Below are 19592 nucleotides of genomic sequence, written 5' to 3'. Positions count from 1 at the left end.
GACATTTTCAAAAAAAAAAAAAAAAATTTTTAACATTTTGGGCCAATTTGTTGTCTGCTACATATTTTTGGTTAAAAAATTGCAATAAGCATATTTTGATTGGTTTGCGCAAAGGTTATTGCGTCTACTAACTATGGGAAAGATTTATGCCATTTTTATTGTGTTTTTTTTTTTTTACTAGTAATGGCGGTAATCTGCGATTTTTTTTTTTTTTTTTTTTGCGGGACTGTGACATTGCAGCAGACAGATCGGACCCCTAACTGACATTTTTGACACTTTTGGGGGGACGAGTGACATTACTACAGTAATCAGTGCTAAAAATATGCACTGTCACTGTAATAATGACACTGGCAGGGAAGGAGTCAATACTGTTGGTGATCAAGAAGTTAAATGTAAGCCTAGGGGACTGTTTCTAACTGTTGGGGGGGGGGTGGGCTTGTGAAATGACCATAGAGACATGCGATCCTCTATAGCAGGATGGTCTCTGTGATCATTGCAGGAGAATATTTACATCAGCTGACCGTCCTTCTCCCTCAGCGGGGAGAGATCGAGAGTGTCAGGTGGCAATTGGAGCCGCCTGACACACGCGCCGGCTTTCCCGTGAACGAGTATTCACCTCCTAGTGGCCTTCAGGCGAGCGCTGTACATGTACGGTGATTTGCCTGTAGGAGCCAGCCTGCCGCAGTATATCTGCGGTGGCTGGTGGGGAACCAGTTAAAGTAGGTATGTGGGATGTCCATTGGTAACATTTGAAATGTATATAGGATTTTGGGAAGTATTACCATATTTATTTTTACAATACTAACATTTAAACATGTATGGTATATTACATGTGTATAAGTCTGTGTAATAAATATATTTACTAAGAAAAGTTAAAGCCTAAGAATCAACCTAAATTTAATTTAGCTATGTATATATTATGCTGGCTTTTCATTTTATTTTGTTTTATTTATCTCTGTACAGGTGGATTGACGGGTGATTGTTGGTCTTCGTAAGCAGCAACTGAGTCACATTGGAGACAAGTCATATCAGTGTTCTGAATGACATAAATGTTTTGGTTGCTCTTGAACATTAATTCAGCCTGCGAGGACAAGACAGAAGTCACAATGGTTTTACAGTAAAGTCAAACCCATGTATACACAAGAGAAGTCACATAGGAGAGAAGATATATCTTGCTTGTAACGTGATAAGAGTTTTTACAATGGAAGCAAATCAAATCACGCACCAGAAGATTGACAAAGGAGAGCGGCCATATCAGTGTCCTGAATGTGATAAAGCTTTTACTCAGAAGCACCATCTTATCCGACACCAGACCGTTCACACTGGAGAGAAGCCATATCAGTGTTTGGAGTGTAGCAAAGTGTTTACAGTTGAGTCACAGCTTTTAAAACACCAGAGTGCTCACACAGGAAAGAAGCCATATTTGTGCCTTGAATGTGGCAAAGCATTTGCAGAAGAATCAAGCCTTCTCAGACACCAAAAGTTTCATAATTTAGAGAAGCCATATCCATGTTCTGAATGTGACAAAGCTTTTACAGAGAAGCCAAATCTCATCACACACCAGAGGATTCACACTGGAGAGAAGCCATATCAATGTTCTGAATGTGATAAAGCTTTTAAACAGAAGTCAAATCTTACCAGACACCAGAAGATTCACACCGGGGAGAAGCCATTTCAATGTTTTGAATGTAACAAAGTTTTTGCAGTCAAGTCAAGGCTTTTAGGACACCAGATAGTGCACACTGGAGAGAAGCCATATCAGTGTTCTGAATGTGGCAACGTTTTTGCAAAGAAGATAAATCTTATCACACACCAGAGGATCCACACTGGAGAGAAGCCATATCAGTGTTCTGAATGTGACAAAGCTTTTACACAGAAGGCAAATCTTATTGAACACCAAATGATTCACACTGGAGAGAAGCCATATCAGTGCTCTGAGTGTAGCAAAACCTTTCCAGTCAAGTCAAAGCTTTTAAGACATGAGAGGATTCACACTGGAGAGAGGCCATATCAGTGTTCTGAATGTGACAAAGCTTTTACGGGGAAGCAACAGCTTACCATACATGAGAGGGTCCACACTGGAGATAACCCATATCCATGTTCTGAATGTGACAAAGCTTTTACACTGAAGTCAGCACTTCTCATGCATGAGTGGATCCACACTGGAGATAAACCATATCCATGTTCTGAATGTGACAAAGCTTTTACACTGAAGTCAGCACTTCTCATGCATGAGATGATCCATACTGGAGAGAAGCCATATCAGTGTTCTGAGTGTAGCAAAGCTTTTCCAGCCAAATCAAAGCTTTTAAGACACCAGAGGATTCACACTGGAGAGAAGCCATTTCAGTGTTCCGAATGTGATAAAGCTTTTACAGTGAAGACATCCTATATCAAACACCAGAAGATTCACAATATTCTTTTTTAGATACAGGAAGGAAACACTGAAAAAAAGGAGTGTTAAGTCAGCAGCTGATAAGCAACTCTGAAAGGGTTTGAGGTGTCTCAGAAGTTTTACACCTTATATCAACAAACTAATGGGAAGATGAAGCAGTATAATACTACTATACTAGAAGATTTAGACAACTGTAACAGACATGATAATCTCAGGATCTGGGGTGTCTATGAAACAGTCAGGGATTTAATGTCCGCAATGCTCAAGCTTTTTAAAACTTTGCTACCAGATTAAGTTGTGCAGGAATGGGGATGCGGTCTTGGCATGGAGGAGTGAAGCAGCACTGTGGCTGACCTCCTGGGCTATTTACCATTTACAGCCATAAAACAGTCACCTACCGGCCCCTGTCCCTCTCGTTGGAGTGATAACCTACAAGAGGAAGCCTGAGAAGTCACAGCAGTACTGCTCTTTTACAGCCATGGACTGTTTTTAAACCAACTGCAACCAACAGCCTCTACTCCTGAGACTGGCAAGATGGCTGCGGCAGCTGATCCCGCCTAAATTTGTGAGCTCCCTCCCACTCTATCACAGCGCCTTATGCTCCTACAGACAGAGGAGCCTGACTGGGATCACAACCTGTCTTTCTTCTTCATGATCAGTGACCGTTCTCCCTGCATCCACACTCCTTTACATTGTCTCCAACTATGGGGAAGCAGAGTGCTCCCATGCTCTAAGGGAAGATGCGACGGATGCCTGCTACCAGCTACAGCACTGACTCTAGAAGACCACGGGTATCCCTCTCCTCCATTCAATCAGCTACAGACTGCAAGGAGCTCCCCAGCCCTACTCTGATACCAGCCGACTGACTTCAGCTACTCCTGGTTGTTCCTTCCCACTATGAACACTAAGGCTGACTTTGAGATGCTCGGGAGCAGGGTTGAAATGACCATTTGGAAAGACATGCTGCTCCTCAATCAAGAAGTGACAGAGATAGATGGTAAATTGACAGATGCAGTACAGGACATTACTGACATATAAATGGTTGCCACTGCTGTCCAGACCTCACAGGATGCTCTCACTTCACAAATACCAATTACATCTTTTAATTGATGATCTAGAAAATCACAGACCCTAGAATATCAGGCTCTGGGGAATCCCAAAGGCAATCACAGGCTGATCTGTGGGCCACAGTCACTGTCATTTTCAAAAGCTATATTGCGTGCCCACCTCAAACTGAAATTACCATTGACCAAGTCCACAGGGCATTTGGACCCAGGTCTCCAGTCCCTTAACATCCCTGAGATGTCCTGCATTAATATACCCTGAAAGAAGACATCACGTAGATAGCCTAGCATAGGGCACTATTGGAATTTGATAGCACCCAAATGCATCTCCTTCTAGTGTTTCCAGGAAAACTCTGCAAATGAGAGGATCCCCGAAACATCTGCTGGGCATGCTCAGTTCCCATTGCCTGCAATACAAATGGGGCAATCAATTTTACCCTTTTTGTAGGTAATGGTAACTGTACTTTCCCGCTGAAATATCCATTAGGGCTATCTGCCTTTTTTTTTTTTTTTACTTCACAGGCATAGAACCCCCCAGGTTCTTAATTAGCTAGATTTCCCCACCACTCTCCCTGCCTTAGTTCTTGAGGCTTACTGTCACTGAGTTTTCCCTGGAAGATTTCCTGAGGCAAAAGACGGCGGGGGGGGGGGGGTGCAGCAACAAGCCTTCACAGGGCGCTGGAGGACCCTATTCCCTCCCCTTATCTGCCTCAACTCCCCGTTTTTTTTTCTTCCATTTTGGGAGCACCTGGAAGCACACGCTGCAGATCACCCCATACCACATGATACCATTACCACTATTCTCAACCCTTGGAGAGGGCACTTTGGGGGATGGGATGAGTGACAAGGAACTCCTACCTGATCTACACTTGGAAATAACAAAGATATGCACCCTATGTTTAGTTGAATTATGGGTTACACTGCAAAATATAGCATGTACTTGCTTTGTTGGCTTTACAAAATGCAACACAATTTTCAAAACATTGTGCAATACTCCCTCCATGGGACAGTTCTTTGTACTTTTAGATTGTCATTCTAACATATATGGTAGACATGGTTCTGGACAATAAATGTTCCTGTAATTTCCACTATTCCATGGGGAAGGAAATATCTCCCTCCTAGAGGGGGAGATTTGTTGGCCCAACGTTCATAATAAATCATTGGCTTGAAACATACCAAATACAGTCTTGTCACCCAGATGTGATTGCGTGATTTGTTTTTAGAGTGTTATATTTCTATTTTATGGGTTTGCAGTTACAGACTGATACACATTGTCTGTCTGTTTAGTTATGATACTCCCAATTCACCATTCTGGATCTCATCATAATGACCGTCCAAGTGTGCACGACCTTTACATGAGTCAAGTATACAGTCTCATGGATTTATTTCTGAAAATGTATTATATCTTGTCGATCCCTCCCAGGTTCCTTTTTTCTATTGTTAGTAATATTTTGGGTTGGGGAGAGAGGATTTTTTAAAATATTTCATGCTACTTCCTGACTGTTTTAGATTTCAATTATAGCCCGGGTTCTAGGGGTCCTGTATGCCTTATCGCATACACCACACTTGGTTTGGGAGCTTCTGCTCCTTTAGAGACATACCACAGCCTTGTTTGCTTTCTCTGACCTCCTATATCCCCCCCCACTTCCTGCCATTCTCACTGGTTTATACTCTTACCTCCCCCCAGCTTACCATTCCCCCTTTTCCTTTCTTCCCTCAGGTTCCTTCTGGGGCACAGGTCCTAAAAACCCTTCCCACCTTTTTCCCTTTTATACACTTCAATTCCTCATCAAGACACTCACTCAAAGTGATTTCATGGAATGTTAAAGGCCTAAACTTACCTGAAAAAACAGTCTGTGTCTGGGTGACCTTTGGAGACAAAGAGCTTACATTGCATTCCTGCAAAAAAAAAAAAAACACATTTCAGAGCTGACAAAATTCCAGGATTACAGAAAAACCTTTGCCATGATTTTCAGTTTTCTCAGTGTTCCAAATCCAAGGGCATAAACACGGCTTTCCAAGTTGATACCATGGCAGTTCTTGGCCTCAGACTCAGGTGAGATGGGCAGATTTATGTTTATCAAAGGATACATCATGGAAAATACATTTACCTTCACAAACTTCTACTTTCCCAAATCTTTTTTTTTTTTTTTTTTTCACAAAAATGTGCTTTATTAAAGTGTCAAAACAAGTTGCAGGTAAATAAAACATCTGTAAAAATTACAAAGCTGTAAGAATATTATAACAATCAAAACAAGGGGATGTCAATGAATACAGCGTTACCAATGATCAAAAGAGTCATAACCAAGTAAAAGACATATTCAAAAAAAGGCATATTAAGAATGGACATATTGCCAAAGCAATCATGAAAGTTGTATCAATGTATATCCATCTGTGAGGTATGAAAGGTCAACAACAAAAGACCTAATATAAGGTAAAGATAAACGCATGGTGCAGTCAAAACACTTCTGATCTCCTACGGAAGAAACCCGTAGAGGAGGGAAGAAGATAGTTAAGGAAAAGAAAGGAAAAGACAAACATAGACGAGAAAGGCGAAATGGGAAGAAGAGAGGGAGGAAAAGGGGGGAAGGGGGAGGTGTGGGAAAAGGAAGGGGATCTGTAAACTTCTCCGGAGGAACCCATCTGTATGGGAATTAAGCCAGTACCGCCCAGACATCAGGGTTGCAGTTCATAGATAGCTCAAGTGAGCAATGATTGGTAATCAGCGGACATTGTAAATACTGACCACAGACCACATTTTATTAAGTTTATCAGTTTTGTCGGTTTTCATTGCCAAGGTTTTTTCCATTTTGTAGATCTGATTTATCTTAAAGAGCCAATCTCTGATTCGCGGGGGGTTGGTTGAATTCCAGCAAAGCGGGATAAGGCTTTTTGCCGCATTTAGCAAGTGCCTAGCAAGTGAGAATTTATATTTGTGGTACGAAAAGGAATTTATGTGGAGGAGAAAAGTTGGTATATCAAAATCCAGGTCAAGCCCCGTAACATGTTTAATCCAAAAGTGGATTGATTTCCAAAAGGGCTCGATCTTGGGGCAGGCCCACCAAATGTGAATGAAATTTCCATGTGCCGCATTGCACCTCCAACACTTACCCGATACGTTGGGGTACCAGTGATTTAATTTGGACGGTGTTCTGTACCACTGGGTCCTAATTTTGAAAGCATTCTCTTGTAATTTCGTGCTGAGAGAGCATTTGTACGAAAAGATGCAGGATTTCCTCCATTGCCCCGTTGAGAACTTTTTCCCCAAACACTCCTCCCACAGCCTCCTGAAGGGATCCAAGGAGTCCGCGGGGGCAATGCTCAACCATTTATAGGCCATAGAAGTGACCTTCCTCATGGGGGCACGAAGGGAGCAGCAACACTCAAATTCCGTGGGTGCCCTGAGGAATAAATGTCTATTTCTACAGTTCGGGAGGAAGTCATGGATCTGAATGTAATTCCAATAAGAAAGGCGATGGTCGAACGAGCATTTATCTCGTAAATTTTGGAAATTTAGAAACTTATCGTTTAAGAAGCAGTGAGACGCTACAATGGGTGTCAGTTTTCCTCCAATTGATCTTAGGAGCAATTTATTCTGTGCCCCTGGTGGGAACTCTGGGTTATTATATAGGGGTGTAAGAGGGCTCGGAAGGGAAGAGAGACCATATTTATGCATTGAGCTTTGGAATAGTGTTAGGGTAGAGGAAATCAGTGGATGCTTTTTAATGTCTGGTGGGAAAGAATGCCGCTTAACCCAAAGTAGGTGGTGGTTGTCGTAGGGGGACCATTTCATTTCGAGGTCGACCTAGTCCTTAGATTCACTATGACAATGCCAGTCGATTATTCTGGTTAAATGGGTGGCTAAATAATATTTGAAAAAGTTTGGAATCCCCATTCCTCCGTCCTCCCTGTTCTGCTGCAGATAGGAAAGACTTATCCTCGGCTGCTTACCTGTCCAAATGAATCTGCGTTGAAGAGAGGAAAGGCTGCGGAAGAATGAGGAGGGAATATGGATCGGCAGAGCATGGAACAAATACAAGAGTCTGGGTAGAACCCTCATCTTGATAATAGCTGCTCTGCCAAACCATGAGAATCTCCCCCTGTCCCACTTCTTTAGGTCACTAGTCAATTTGTTGAGCAGGGGGACAAAATTGGCTTCAAACAGATTCTCAGGATTCGAGGTGAGTCTGATGCCCAGGTATTTTAGGGAATTATGTTCCCAACGATAAGGGCAATTGGATTTGGTTAATTTTACCATCTGGGGTGACAAGGTCAAATTTATCGCTTCACATTTCGAGTTATTGATTTTAAAATTTGAAAGGGATTTGTAAACTTTAAATTGTTGATTTAGATTGGGTATAGAGATGTGAGGTTGCGAAATATAAAAGAGTAGGTCATCGGCATAGGCTGAGACCTTAAATTCTCTGTTGTGCAATATTATGCCCTGAATGGAAGGATCTAAATGAACTGATCTGATGAGAGGTTCCAGGGAGATTATGAAGAGTAAGGGGGAAAGTGGGCATCCTTGCCTCGTTCCATTGCGGAGTTATAGAGGGTCAGAAAAAACCCCATTGACTCTAACTTTGGCCTGGGGGGAAGAATAGAGGGCCCGAATCCAAGACATCATATTGGTCCCTAGTCCAACATGAGCGCACGTCTCGAAAAGGTAGTCCCAGGAGACGCGGTCAAAGGCCTTTTCCGCGTCTGTAGAGAGCAGAAGACCTTCAAAACCATATCTCCGGGCACCATGTATCAAATTAGTTGATTTTATTACATTATCTCTCGCTTCCCTCCCAGGCATGAACCCCACCTGATCAGGTCCCACTATCCTTCCAAGAAGTGGTCTAATCCTATCTGCCATAATTTTTGCCAATAATTTTGGGTCAATATTTAACAGGGAGATAGGCCTATAGTTGGAGCAAACAGTAGCATCCTTATCAGGTTTCGGGATCACGGTAATGTGGGCTGTAAGGACCTCTTTAGAGGGCTTATGGCCGTCCTTGATGGCATTAAGGGCTTTAGAGAGATAGGGAGACAGAGTGTCAGTATACGTCTTGTAGTACTGTGCGGTAAAGCCATCAGGACCTGGGCTTTTTCCTGATTTAAGAGTTTTAATAGCTAACTTAATTTCTTCAACCGTGATGTCAGATTCCAAAGGAGCCATTCCCTCCTGCTCAATAGTCGGTAGACCGCTGCTCAGTAAGTAGTCTTTGATAGTTTGCAATCTGGATGTAGTGCAATTCTCAGGCTTATTTTGGGGGGGGTAAGTTTATATAATTTCTCATAGAATTTTTTAAACGTATTTGCTATAGCTCTGGAATACTGCACTAAATGGTCTTTATCAGATCTGATCCCAGGGATCGCGTTAGCAGTTTGGGCGTCTTTCAGAGCCCTAGCAAGAAACTTGCCAGCCTTGTCCCCATGTTCATAATATATGGCCTTTTGTAAAAAGAGAATGCGTTTAGTGTTCGAATCCAGAAGGGCTTGGAGGTCCCTCCTAGATTGAACCAATTCCTCCTCAACCTGTTTGGCATGGGAGCATTTGTGTTTATTTTCAAGCTCTTTTATTTTATCTAAAAGTCTTTCTTTTAGTTTGGCGTGCTCCCTCTTTTTCTGAGCTCCAATGCGTATCAGTTCCCCGCGGCTCACCGCTTTATGGGCTTCCCAAATGGTGAGGGTGGAAATTTCCTGTGTGTAATTCTCAGTGAAATAATTGTTCAGAACTGACTGCATGCGATTTTGTATTGCAAGATCCAATAGCAACGCCGGATTGAGCCTCCAAGCTCGATCAGAATTGCGGATCGGTAAAAATCGCAAATGGAGGGAGGTCGGGGCATGGTCGTAAACAGTGATAGTACCTATCTCCGCCCTTGTCACCTCAGCTAAGTATCTTTGGGAAAGGAAGATGTGGTCTATCCTAGTGTATCTATTATGCGGGGCAGAGAAGAAGGTAAAGTCTCTCACGGAGGGGTGTAAGGTCCTCCACGTATCAATGAGTGTTAAAGATTGTAATGACATCTTGATCTTTTTGAGTACAGCATACAATAGACTGGATTGTCCCGTAGAGGTATCACATAGCGGATTAAGGGGGACATTAAAATCCCCTCCTAAGACGATGCACCCCTTCACGAAGCACTTCAGTTCAGAAATCATTTGTGTGCAAAATGTTAAGTGGGCTCTATTCGGGAAATACACATTTGCTAGCGTGATAGGTTTGTTACCAATAGTACCTGCCACGAAAATGTATCTCTCCTCCGGATCAGCCAATTGTTTTTCAAAAACAAAAGGCGTATCTTTGGGAAGTAGAATAGCTACCCCCTTTGTCTTTGCTAGGTAATTTGAAGAGTAATAAGTAGGGTTGAGCGGACACCTAGATGTCCGTGTTCGACGGGTTCGGCCGAACTTTAAAAAAAAGTCCGGGTCCGTGTCCCGGACTTTTACCGAACTTTTCCCGGACACCGAACCCCATTGAAGTCAATGGGGACCCGAACTTTAAGGCACTAAAATGGCTCTAAAACACCAAAGGAAAGGGCTAGAGTGCTGCAAATGGCAGCAAAACGTAATTAAGAGCATGGCAAGTGCTCTGCAAACAAATGTGGATAGGGAAATAACTTAAAACAACAAAAAAAAACAGAAAAATAAAACAATGTTCTTCTTCATCTCTGAAGGACGAGGCCCATATGGAGTAGGAGGGAGGTTGAGGTGGTGGTGGATGTGGCGGTGACATAGGCGTGCGCACAGGGTGTGCTGGGTGTGCCTGGGCACACCCTAATCACCTAGGGCACATAGCATTGCCAGTGAGGAGATGGGAAAGATCTCCCTGGGACCTGCTCTGCTCTATTTCTCCTTGCCTACAGGTACATGGCCCCGATACATTACTCTCCCTGCTGGCAAACACATGCATGTGTATTTCAACTTTGGGGTGCACACCTTAATGCAATAGGCTGCGCACACCTATGGGCGGTGTAGGTGGAAGCGGCGGTGGAGGAGGACCAGGGCCGGATTAACAGCATCATGGGCTTGGTGCTGAGGATTTTGAAGGGCCTTAGGGCCGTGCCTTGCCATGCACCCAGAGGAGGAAGGGTGCAGCCATGCATGCCTAATTCAACATGGGATGCTGTCTCTGAAGCCCATAAACACATCCATGCATCGCCAACTGTCCCTCCTTGTCCGGCCTTCACGCTGTGTGGGGAGGTTCTGAGGGTGCTGCCTGGGGAAGCGAGCATAGAAGCCAGACTTCTGTGTTTACAAGTGACAGAAGAGCGGTAACAGTGAATATGGCCAACCCGGGGCCTATATAAAAGGTAGGGGCCTGGAGCTGCAGCTCCAATAGCCCCTACATTAATCTGGCCCTGAGGAGGAGGACGAGGTAGCCAACACTGCTTCTTTTCACAAATTTTAAATGAGGGTACACCCCAAAAGAGTGAGAAAGAGCAAAAATGGAACAATGGGTGGGTAAGGTCGGTATCCATTGCTATTCTGCACAAGGTACGGAAAAGTCCCGTGGGATCCATGCCTGGTTCATTTTAATGAACGTGAGCTTGTCCACATTGTCTCTGGACAGGCGGCTGCGCTTGTCTGTTATAACGCCCCCAGCCGTGCTAAATACCCGTTCAGATAATACACTGGCTGCAGGGCACGCCAGCACCTCCAAGGCGTAAAGGGCAAGCTCAGGCCATGTGCCCAATTTGGAGACCCAGAAGTTGAAGGGGGCAGACCCGTCATTCACTACATGTAGGCGTGTGCACACATACTGCTCCACCATGTTGGTAAAATGCTGCCTCCTGCTAAGACGTTCCATCTGAGCTGCTGGTGCTGCTGTTTGTTGTGGCGTGCTGACAAAGCTTTTCCACATTTCGGCCATGCTAACCCTGCCTTCTGAGGTGCTGGCGGTGCCCTGGTTGCGTTGGCGACCTCCTCCTCCTCCTCCTCTGCCTTGTGCTTCCACTGTGGCCCCGCTGTCAGATGGGAATGCCAGCAGCATGGCGTCTACCAGCGTGCGCTTGTACTCGCGCATCTTGCGATCGCGCTCCAGTGAGTGAATTAAGGACGGTACGTTGTCCTTGTAACGGGGATCCAGCAGCGTGGCCACCCAGTAATCAGCACAAGTTAGAATGTGGGCAACTCGGCGGTCGTTGTGGAGACACTGCAGCATGTAATCGCTCATGTGTGCCAGGCTGCCCAGAGGCAACGAAAGGCTGTCCTCTGTGGGAGGTGTATGGTCCGTGTCCTCTGTATCCCCCCAGCCACGCACCAGTGATGGCCATGAGCTGGCCTGGGTGCCACCCTGCTGTGAACATGGTTCCATCTCCTCCTCCAGCTCCTCCTCCTCCTCCTCATCCTCCTCATCCTCCAGAACTGTGCCCCTGCTGGACAATTGCGTCCCTGGCGTTTGCGTGTGCAGGAACCCACCCTCGGAGCCCCTTGCGAATGACTGCCCTGAAAGCCTTGGAAATGTTACCTCTTCATCCTCCTCCTCCTCCTCATCCTGTGCCACATCCTCTTCCATCATCGCCCGAATTGTTTTTTCAAGGAGGCATAGAAGTGGGATAGTTAAGCTGAGAACGGCGTCATTGCCACTGGCCATGTTGGTGGAGTACTCAAAACAGCGCAACAAGGCACACAGGTCTCGCATGGAGGCCCAGTTATTGGTGGTGAAGTGGTGCTGTTCCGCAGAGCGACTCACGCGTGCGTGCTGCAGCTGAAACTCCACTATGGCCTGCTGCTGCTCGCACAGTCTTTCCAGCATGTGCAAGGTGGAGTTCCACCTTGTGGGCACGTCACATATGAGGCGGTGAGCGGGAAGGCCGAAGTTACGCTGCAGCGCTGCCAGGCGAGCAGCAGCAGGGTGAGAACGCCGAAAGTGCGCACAAACGGCCCGCACTTTCTGCAGCAGCTCTGACATATCGGGGTAGTTTTTAAGGAACCTCTGCACCACCAAATTCAGCACATGCGCCAGGCAAGGGATGTGCGTCAAACCGGCTAGGCCCAGAGCTGCTATGAGATTTCGCCCGTTATCGCACACCACCAGGCCGGGCTTGAGGCTCGCTGGCAGCAACCACTCATTTGTCTGCTGTTCCATGCTCCTCCACAACTCCTGCGCGGTGTGTGGTTTGTCCCCCAAACAGGCAAGTTGTAAAACTGCCTGCTGTCGTTTACCCCTGGCCGTGCTGAAGTTGGTGGTGAAGGTGTTACGCTGTCCGGATGAGGAGGCGGTAGAGGATGAGGAAGCGGAGTAGGAGGAGTTAGGAACAGGAGGCAAACTGAAGCGCCCTGCAATCCTCGGTGGTGGAAGGACATGCGCCAAATTGCTATCCGCCTCAGGCCCATCCGCCACTGCATTTACCCAGTGTGCCGTTAGGGAGATATAACGCCCCTGACCGTGCTTACTGGTCCACGTATCCGTAGTTAGGTGGACCTTGGCACAGATGGCGTTGCGCAGTGCACACCTGATTTTTTCCCCCACTTGGTTGTGCAGGGAAGGGATGGCTTGCCTGGAAAAGTAGTGGCGGCTGGGCACGACGTACTGTGGGACAGCCACCGACATAAGGTTTTTAAAACTGTGCGTCTCCACCAGACGGAATGACAGCATTTCAAAGGCCAATAATTTTGAAATGCTGGCATTCAGGGCCAGGGATCGCGGGTGGGTAGGGGGGTACTTCCTCTTCCTCTCAAGTGTTTGGGAGATGGAAAGCTGAACGCTTCCACGGGACATTGTGGAGATGGTTGTTGGTGACCCAGGTGGTGGTGTTGCTGACAGATCGTCTGTTTGCGGGGTGGCAGGTGCCGGTATCACTACAGATGTGGCTGGAGCGGCCGAGACTGCAGCAGAAGAGGAAGCAGGATGAGCCAGAGACGTTTCTTGGTTTTGAAGGTGTGTACTCCACTGCAGCTCGTGCTTTGCACTTAGATGCCTGATCATGCAGGTTGTGCTCAGGTTGAGAAGGTTCATGCCTCGCTTCAAGCTCTGATTGCACAGGGTGCAAACCACTCGTGTCCTGTCATCAGCACATTTTCTAAAGAACTTCCACGCTAGAGAACTCCTTTGAGCTGACTTTGGTGCGCTCGTTCCCTTGCTGCGTTGGGCAGTAGCGGGCGTAGTGTCTAGGGCACGGCCGCTCCGCTTCTGCACCCTGCTCCCTCTTCTGCTGTGCTGGTGGCTCTGTGCGACCACCGCCTCTTCCTCCAAACTACTCAGTTCACCTGCATGACGTTCATTCCATGTGGGGTCGAGGACCTCATCGTCCTCCACATCATCTTCCACCCAGTCTTCACCCCTGCCCTCCTTGTCGGTCTCCACAATGCTGAACGCCGCAGCAGTTGGCACCTGCGTTTCGTCATCATCGGAGACGTGCTGCGATGATCCTTGCATGTACTCATCTTGAGAAATAAGTGGTTGGGCATCGCTGCACTCAATCTCTTCCACTTCTGGGGCAGGGCTAGGTGGATGGCCCTGGGAAACCCTGCTGACAGAGTCCTCAAAAAGAATAAGAGACTGCTGTATGGCTTGGGGCTCAGACTGCTGGCCTGATTTGCAAGGGGGTGAGGTGAAAGACGGTTGGACATTGGCTGCAGGTGCCAACTCTGACCTTTCTGCAGTAGACTGGGTGGGAGACAATGTGAAGGAACTGGAGGCACTGTCAGCAGCAAACCAATCTACTATCGCCTCAACTTGTTCTGGCCTCATCACTTCTAGGGGCGTTTGATGCCCTACCAAATACTGATGCAGGTTCTGTCGCCTACTCACACTTGAGGAAGGTGTTTCACTTGTGCGTGTAGCTGGCACAGATCGACCATGTCCTCTCCTTGCAACAGGAGCTCTACCAGCAGCACCACGACCCAGGCCACGGCCCTTATTTGACGGTCTCCTCATATTTCTGTAATTTAAGATCTTGCCCTAGAAAGGTTTTTATTGAATAGCGGAATAGAAAATATGATCCAAAAAAAGTGTATGTATATCACACGTACACAACCACACTAGGCCCCAATTACTATTGTTTGTACCCCTAAAAGGCTAGATGAGGAGTAGGGGGGGTATGGAACAGGCAGCACCCTCAAACCTTCAGAAGTATGAGATGAACCCCAACAACTTGGAAAGGTGGATCTCTCTCACACGTACCGACACAGACTATCCCGCAATTCAATTGATCCTCAAAGGTTTTTATTGAATAGCGGAATAGGAAATATGATCAAAAAAAGTGTATGTATCTCGCACGTACACAACCACACTAGGCCCCAATTACTATTGTTTGTACCCCTAAAAGGCTAGATGAGGAGTAGGGGGGGTATGGAACAGGCAGCACCCTCAAACCTTCAGAAGTATGAGATGAACCCCAACAACTTGGAAAGGTGGATCTCTCTCACACGTACCGACACAGACTATCCCGCAATTCAATTGATCCTCAAAGGTTTTTATTGAATAGCGGAATAGGAAATATGATCAAAAAAAGTGTATGTATCTCGCACGTACACAACCACACTAGGCCCCAATTACTATTGTTTGTACCCCTAAAAGGCTAGATGAGGAGTAGGGGGGGTATGGAACAGGCAGCACCCTCAAACCTTCAGAAGTATGAGATGAACCCCAACAACTTGGAAAGGTGGATCTCTCTCACACGTACCGACACAGACTATCCCGCAATTCAATTGATCCTCAAAGGTTTTTATTGAATAGCGGAATAGGAAATATGATCAAAAAAAGTGTATGTATCTCGCACGTACACAACCACACTAGGCCCCAATTACTATTGTTTGTACCCCTAAAAGGCTAGATGAGGAGTAGGGGGGGTATGGAACAGGCAGCACCCTCAAACCTTCAGAAGTATGAGATGAACCCCAACAACTTGGAAAGGTGGATCTCTCTCACACGTACCGACACAGACTATCCCGCAATTCAATTGATCCTCAAAGGTTTTTATTGAATAGCGGAATAGGAAATATGATCAAAAAAAGTGTATGTATCTCGCACGTACACAACCACACTAGGCCCCAATTACTATTGTTTGTACCCCTAAAAGGCTAGATGAGGAGTAGGGGGGGTATGGAACAGGCAGCACCCTCAAACCTTCAGAAGTATGAGATGAACCCCAACAACTTGGAAAGGTGGATCTCTCTCACACGTACCGACACAGACTATCCCGCAATTCAATTGATCCTCAAAGGTTTTTATTGAATAGCGGAATAGGAAATATGATCAAAAAAAGTGTATGTATCTCGCACGTACACAACCACACTAGGCCCCAATTACTATTGTTTGTACCCCTAAAAGGCTAGATGAGGAGTAGGGGGGGTATGGAACAGGCAGCACCCTCAAACCTTCAGAAGTATGAGATGAACCCCAACAACTTGGAAAGGTGGATCTCTCTCACACGTACCGACACAGACTATCCCGCAATTCAATTGATCCTCAAAGGTTTTTATTGAATAGCGGAATAGGAAATATGATCAAAAAAAGTGTATGTATCTCGCACGTACACAACCACACTAGGCCCCAATTACTATTGTTTGTACCCCTAAAAGGCTAGATGAGGAGTAGGGGGGGTATGGAACAGGCAGCACCCTCAAACCTTCAGAAGTATGAGATGAACCCCAACAACTTGGAAAGGTGGATCTCTCTCACACGTACCGACACAGACTATCCCGCAATTCAATTGATCCTCAAAGGTTTTTATTGAATAGCGGAATAGGAAATATGATCAAAAAAAGTGTATGTATCTCGCACGTACACAACCACACTAGGCCCCAATTACTATTGTTTGTACCCCTAAAAGGCTAGATGAGGAGTAGGGGGGGTATGGAACAGGCAGCACCCTCAAACCTTCAGAAGTATGAGATGAACCCCAACAACTTGGAAAGGTGGATCTCTCTCACACGTACCGACACAGACTATCCCGCAATTCAATTGATCCTCAAAGGTTTTTATTGAATAGCGGAATAGGAAATATGATCAAAAAAAGTGTATGTATCTCGCACGTACACAACCACACTAGGCCCCAATTACTATTGTTTGTACCCCTAAAAGGCTAGATGAGGAGTAGGGGGGGTATGGAACAGGCAGCACCCTCAAACCTTCAGAAGTATGAGATGAACCCCAACAACTTGGAAAGGTGGATCTCTCTCACACGTACCAACACAGACTATCCCCCAATTTAACTGATCCCCAAAGGTTTTTGATTAAATAGCGGAATAGAAAATATGATCCCAAAAAAGTGTATGTATATCACACGTACACAACCACACTAGGCCCCAATTACTATTGTTTGTACCCCTAAAAGGCTAGGAGTAGGGGGAGTATGGAACAGGCAGCACCCTCAAACCTTCAGAAGTATGAGATGAACCTCAACAACTTGGAAAGGTGGATCTCTCTCACACGTACCAACACAGACTATCCCCCAATTTAACTGATCCCCAAAGGTTTTTGATTAAATAGCGGAATAGAAAATATGATCCCAAAAAAGTGTATGTATATCACACGTACACAACCACACTAGGCCCCAATTACTATTGTTTGTACCCCTAAAAGGCTAGGAGTAGGGGGAGTATGGAACAGGCAGCACCCTCAAACCTTCAGAAGTATGAGATGAACCCCAACAACTTGGAAAGGTGGATCTCTCTCACACGTACCAACACAGACTATCCCCCAATTTAACTGATCCCCAAAGGTTTTTGATTAAATAGCGGAATAGAAAATATGATCCCAAAAAAGTGTATGTATATCACACGTACACAACCACACTAGGCCCCAATTACTATTGTTTGTACCCCTAAAAGGCTAGGAGTAGGGGGAGTATGGAACAGGCAGCACCCTCAAACCTTCAGAAGTATGAGATGAACCCCAACAACTTGGAAAGGTGGATCTCTCTCACACGTACCAACACAGACTATCCCCCAATTTAACTGATCCCCAAAGGTTTTTGATTAAATAGCGGAATAGAAAATATGATCCCAAAAAAGTGTATGTATATCACACGTACACAACCACACTAGGCCCCAATTACTATTGTTTGTACCCCTAAAAGGCTAGGAGTAGGGGGAGTATGGAACAGGCAGCACCCTCAAACCTTCAGAAGTATGAGATGAACCCCAACAACTTGGAAAGGTGGATCTCTCTCACACGTACCAACACAGACTATCCCCCAATTTAACTGATCCCCAAAGGTTTTTGATTAAATAGCGGAATAGAAAATATGATCCCAAAAAAGTGTATGTATATCACATGTACACAACCACACTAGGCCTCAATTACTATTGTTTGTACCCCTAAAAGGCTAGGAGTAGGGGGAGTATGGAACAGGCAGCACCCTCAAACCTTCAGAAGTATGAGATGAACCCCAACAACTTGGAAAGGTGGATCTCTCTCACACGTACCAACACAGACTATCCCCCAATTTAACTGATCCCCAAAGGTTTTTGATTAAATAGCGGAATAGAAAATATGATCCCAAAAAAGTGTATGTATATCACACGTACACAACCACACTAGGCCCCAATTACTATTGTTTGTACCCCTAAAAGGCTAGGAGTAGGGGGAGTATGGAACAGGCAGCACCCTCAAACCTTCAGAAGTATGAGATGAACCTCAACAACTTGGAAAGGTGGATCTCTCTCACACGTACCAACACAGACTATCCCCCAATTTAACTGATCCCCAAAGGTTTTTGATTAAATAGCGGAATAGAAAATATGATCCCAAAAAAGTGTATGTATATCACACGTACACAACCACACTAGGCCCCAATTACTATTGTTTGTACCCCTAAAAGGCTAGGAGTAGGGGGAGTATGGAACAGGCAGCACCCTCAAACCTTCAGAAGTATGAGATGAACCCCAACAACTTGGAAAGGTGGATCTCTCTCACACGTACCAACACAGACTATCCCCCAATTTAACTGATCCCCAAAGGTTTTTGATTAAATAGCGGAATAGAAAATATGATCCCAAAAAAGTGTATGTATATCACACGTACACAACCACACTAGGCCCCAATTACTATTGTTTGTACCCCTAAAAGGCTAGGAGTAGGGGGAGTATGGAACAGGCAGCACCCTCAAACCTTCAGAAGTATGAGATGAACCTCAACAACTTGGAAAGGTGGATCTCTCTCACACGTACCAACACAGACTATCCCCCAATTTAACTGATCCCCAAAGGTTTTTGATTAAATAGCGGAATAGAAAATATGATCCCAAAAAAGTGTATGTATATCACACGTACACAACCACACTAGGCCCCAATTACTATTGTTTGTACCCCTAAAAGGCTAGGAGTAGGGGGAGTATGGAACAGGCAGCACCCTCAAACCTTCAGAAGTATGAGATGAACCCCAACAACTTGGAAAGGTGGATCTCTCTCACACGTACCAACACAGACTATCCCCCAATTTAACTGATCCCCAAAGGTTTTTGATTAAATAGCGGAATAGAAAATATGATCCCAAAAAAGTGTATGTATATCACACGTACACAACCACACTAGGCCCCAATTACTATTGTTTGTACCCCTAAAAGGCTAGGAGTAGGGGGAGTATGGAACAGGCAGCACCCTCAAACCTTCAGAAGTATGAGATGAACCCCAACAACTTGGAAAGGTGGATCTCTCTCACACATACCAACACAGACTATCCCCCAATTTAACTGATCCCCAAAGGTTTTTGATTAAATAGCGGAATAGAAAATATGATCCCAAAAAAGTGTATGTATATCACACGTACACAACCACACTAGGCCCCAATTACTATTGTTTGTACCCCTAAAAGGCTAGGAGTAGGGGGAGTATGGAACAGGCAGCACCCTCAAACCTTCAGAAGTATGAGATGAACCTCAACAACTTGGAAAGGTGGATCTCTCTCACACGTACCAACACAGACTATCCCCCAATTTAACTGATCCCCAAAGGTTTTTGATTAAATAGCGGAATAGAAAATATGATCCCAAAAAAGTGTATGTATATCACACGTACACAACCACACTAGGCCCCAATTACTATTGTTTGTACCCCTAAAAGGCTAGGAGTAGGGGGAGTATGGAACAGGCAGCACCCTCAAACCTTCAGAAGTATGAGATGAACCTCAACAACTTGGAAAGGTGGATCTCTCTCACACGTACCAACACAGACTATCCCCCAATTTAACTGAT

The 19592-nt window shown here is 45.4% G+C and overlaps 2 protein-coding genes across 2 annotated transcripts in view; both read left to right on the top strand.

Annotated features, from left to right (window-relative positions):
* LOC309545764 (uncharacterized protein) overlaps positions 1–19592 on the top strand; it is a gene marked incomplete at its 5' end in the record, with an annotated part of 733676 nt that overhangs the window by 511687 nt on the left and 202397 nt on the right. The gene's annotated exons all lie outside the window — the stretch shown is intronic.
* LOC309547858 (uncharacterized protein) lies at positions 1202–6961 on the top strand (the record flags this gene model as incomplete). The annotated part of the gene is made up of 2 exons (XM_082247860.1): positions 1202–2276; positions 6888–6961. The coding sequence occupies 2 exons, from the start codon at positions 1202–1204 to the stop codon at positions 6959–6961; spliced, it is 1149 nt and encodes a 382-aa protein (XP_082103986.1).

The sequence above is a fragment of the Pelophylax lessonae genome (genome assembly GCF_965119305.1).
Source record: "Pelophylax lessonae genome assembly, chromosome: 2".
In the NCBI taxonomy this organism is placed as follows: Eukaryota; Metazoa; Chordata; class Amphibia; order Anura; family Ranidae; genus Pelophylax; species Pelophylax lessonae.
The sequence above is the reverse complement of the archived record's forward strand: the minus strand, read 5'-3'. Positions and strand labels throughout refer to the sequence as shown.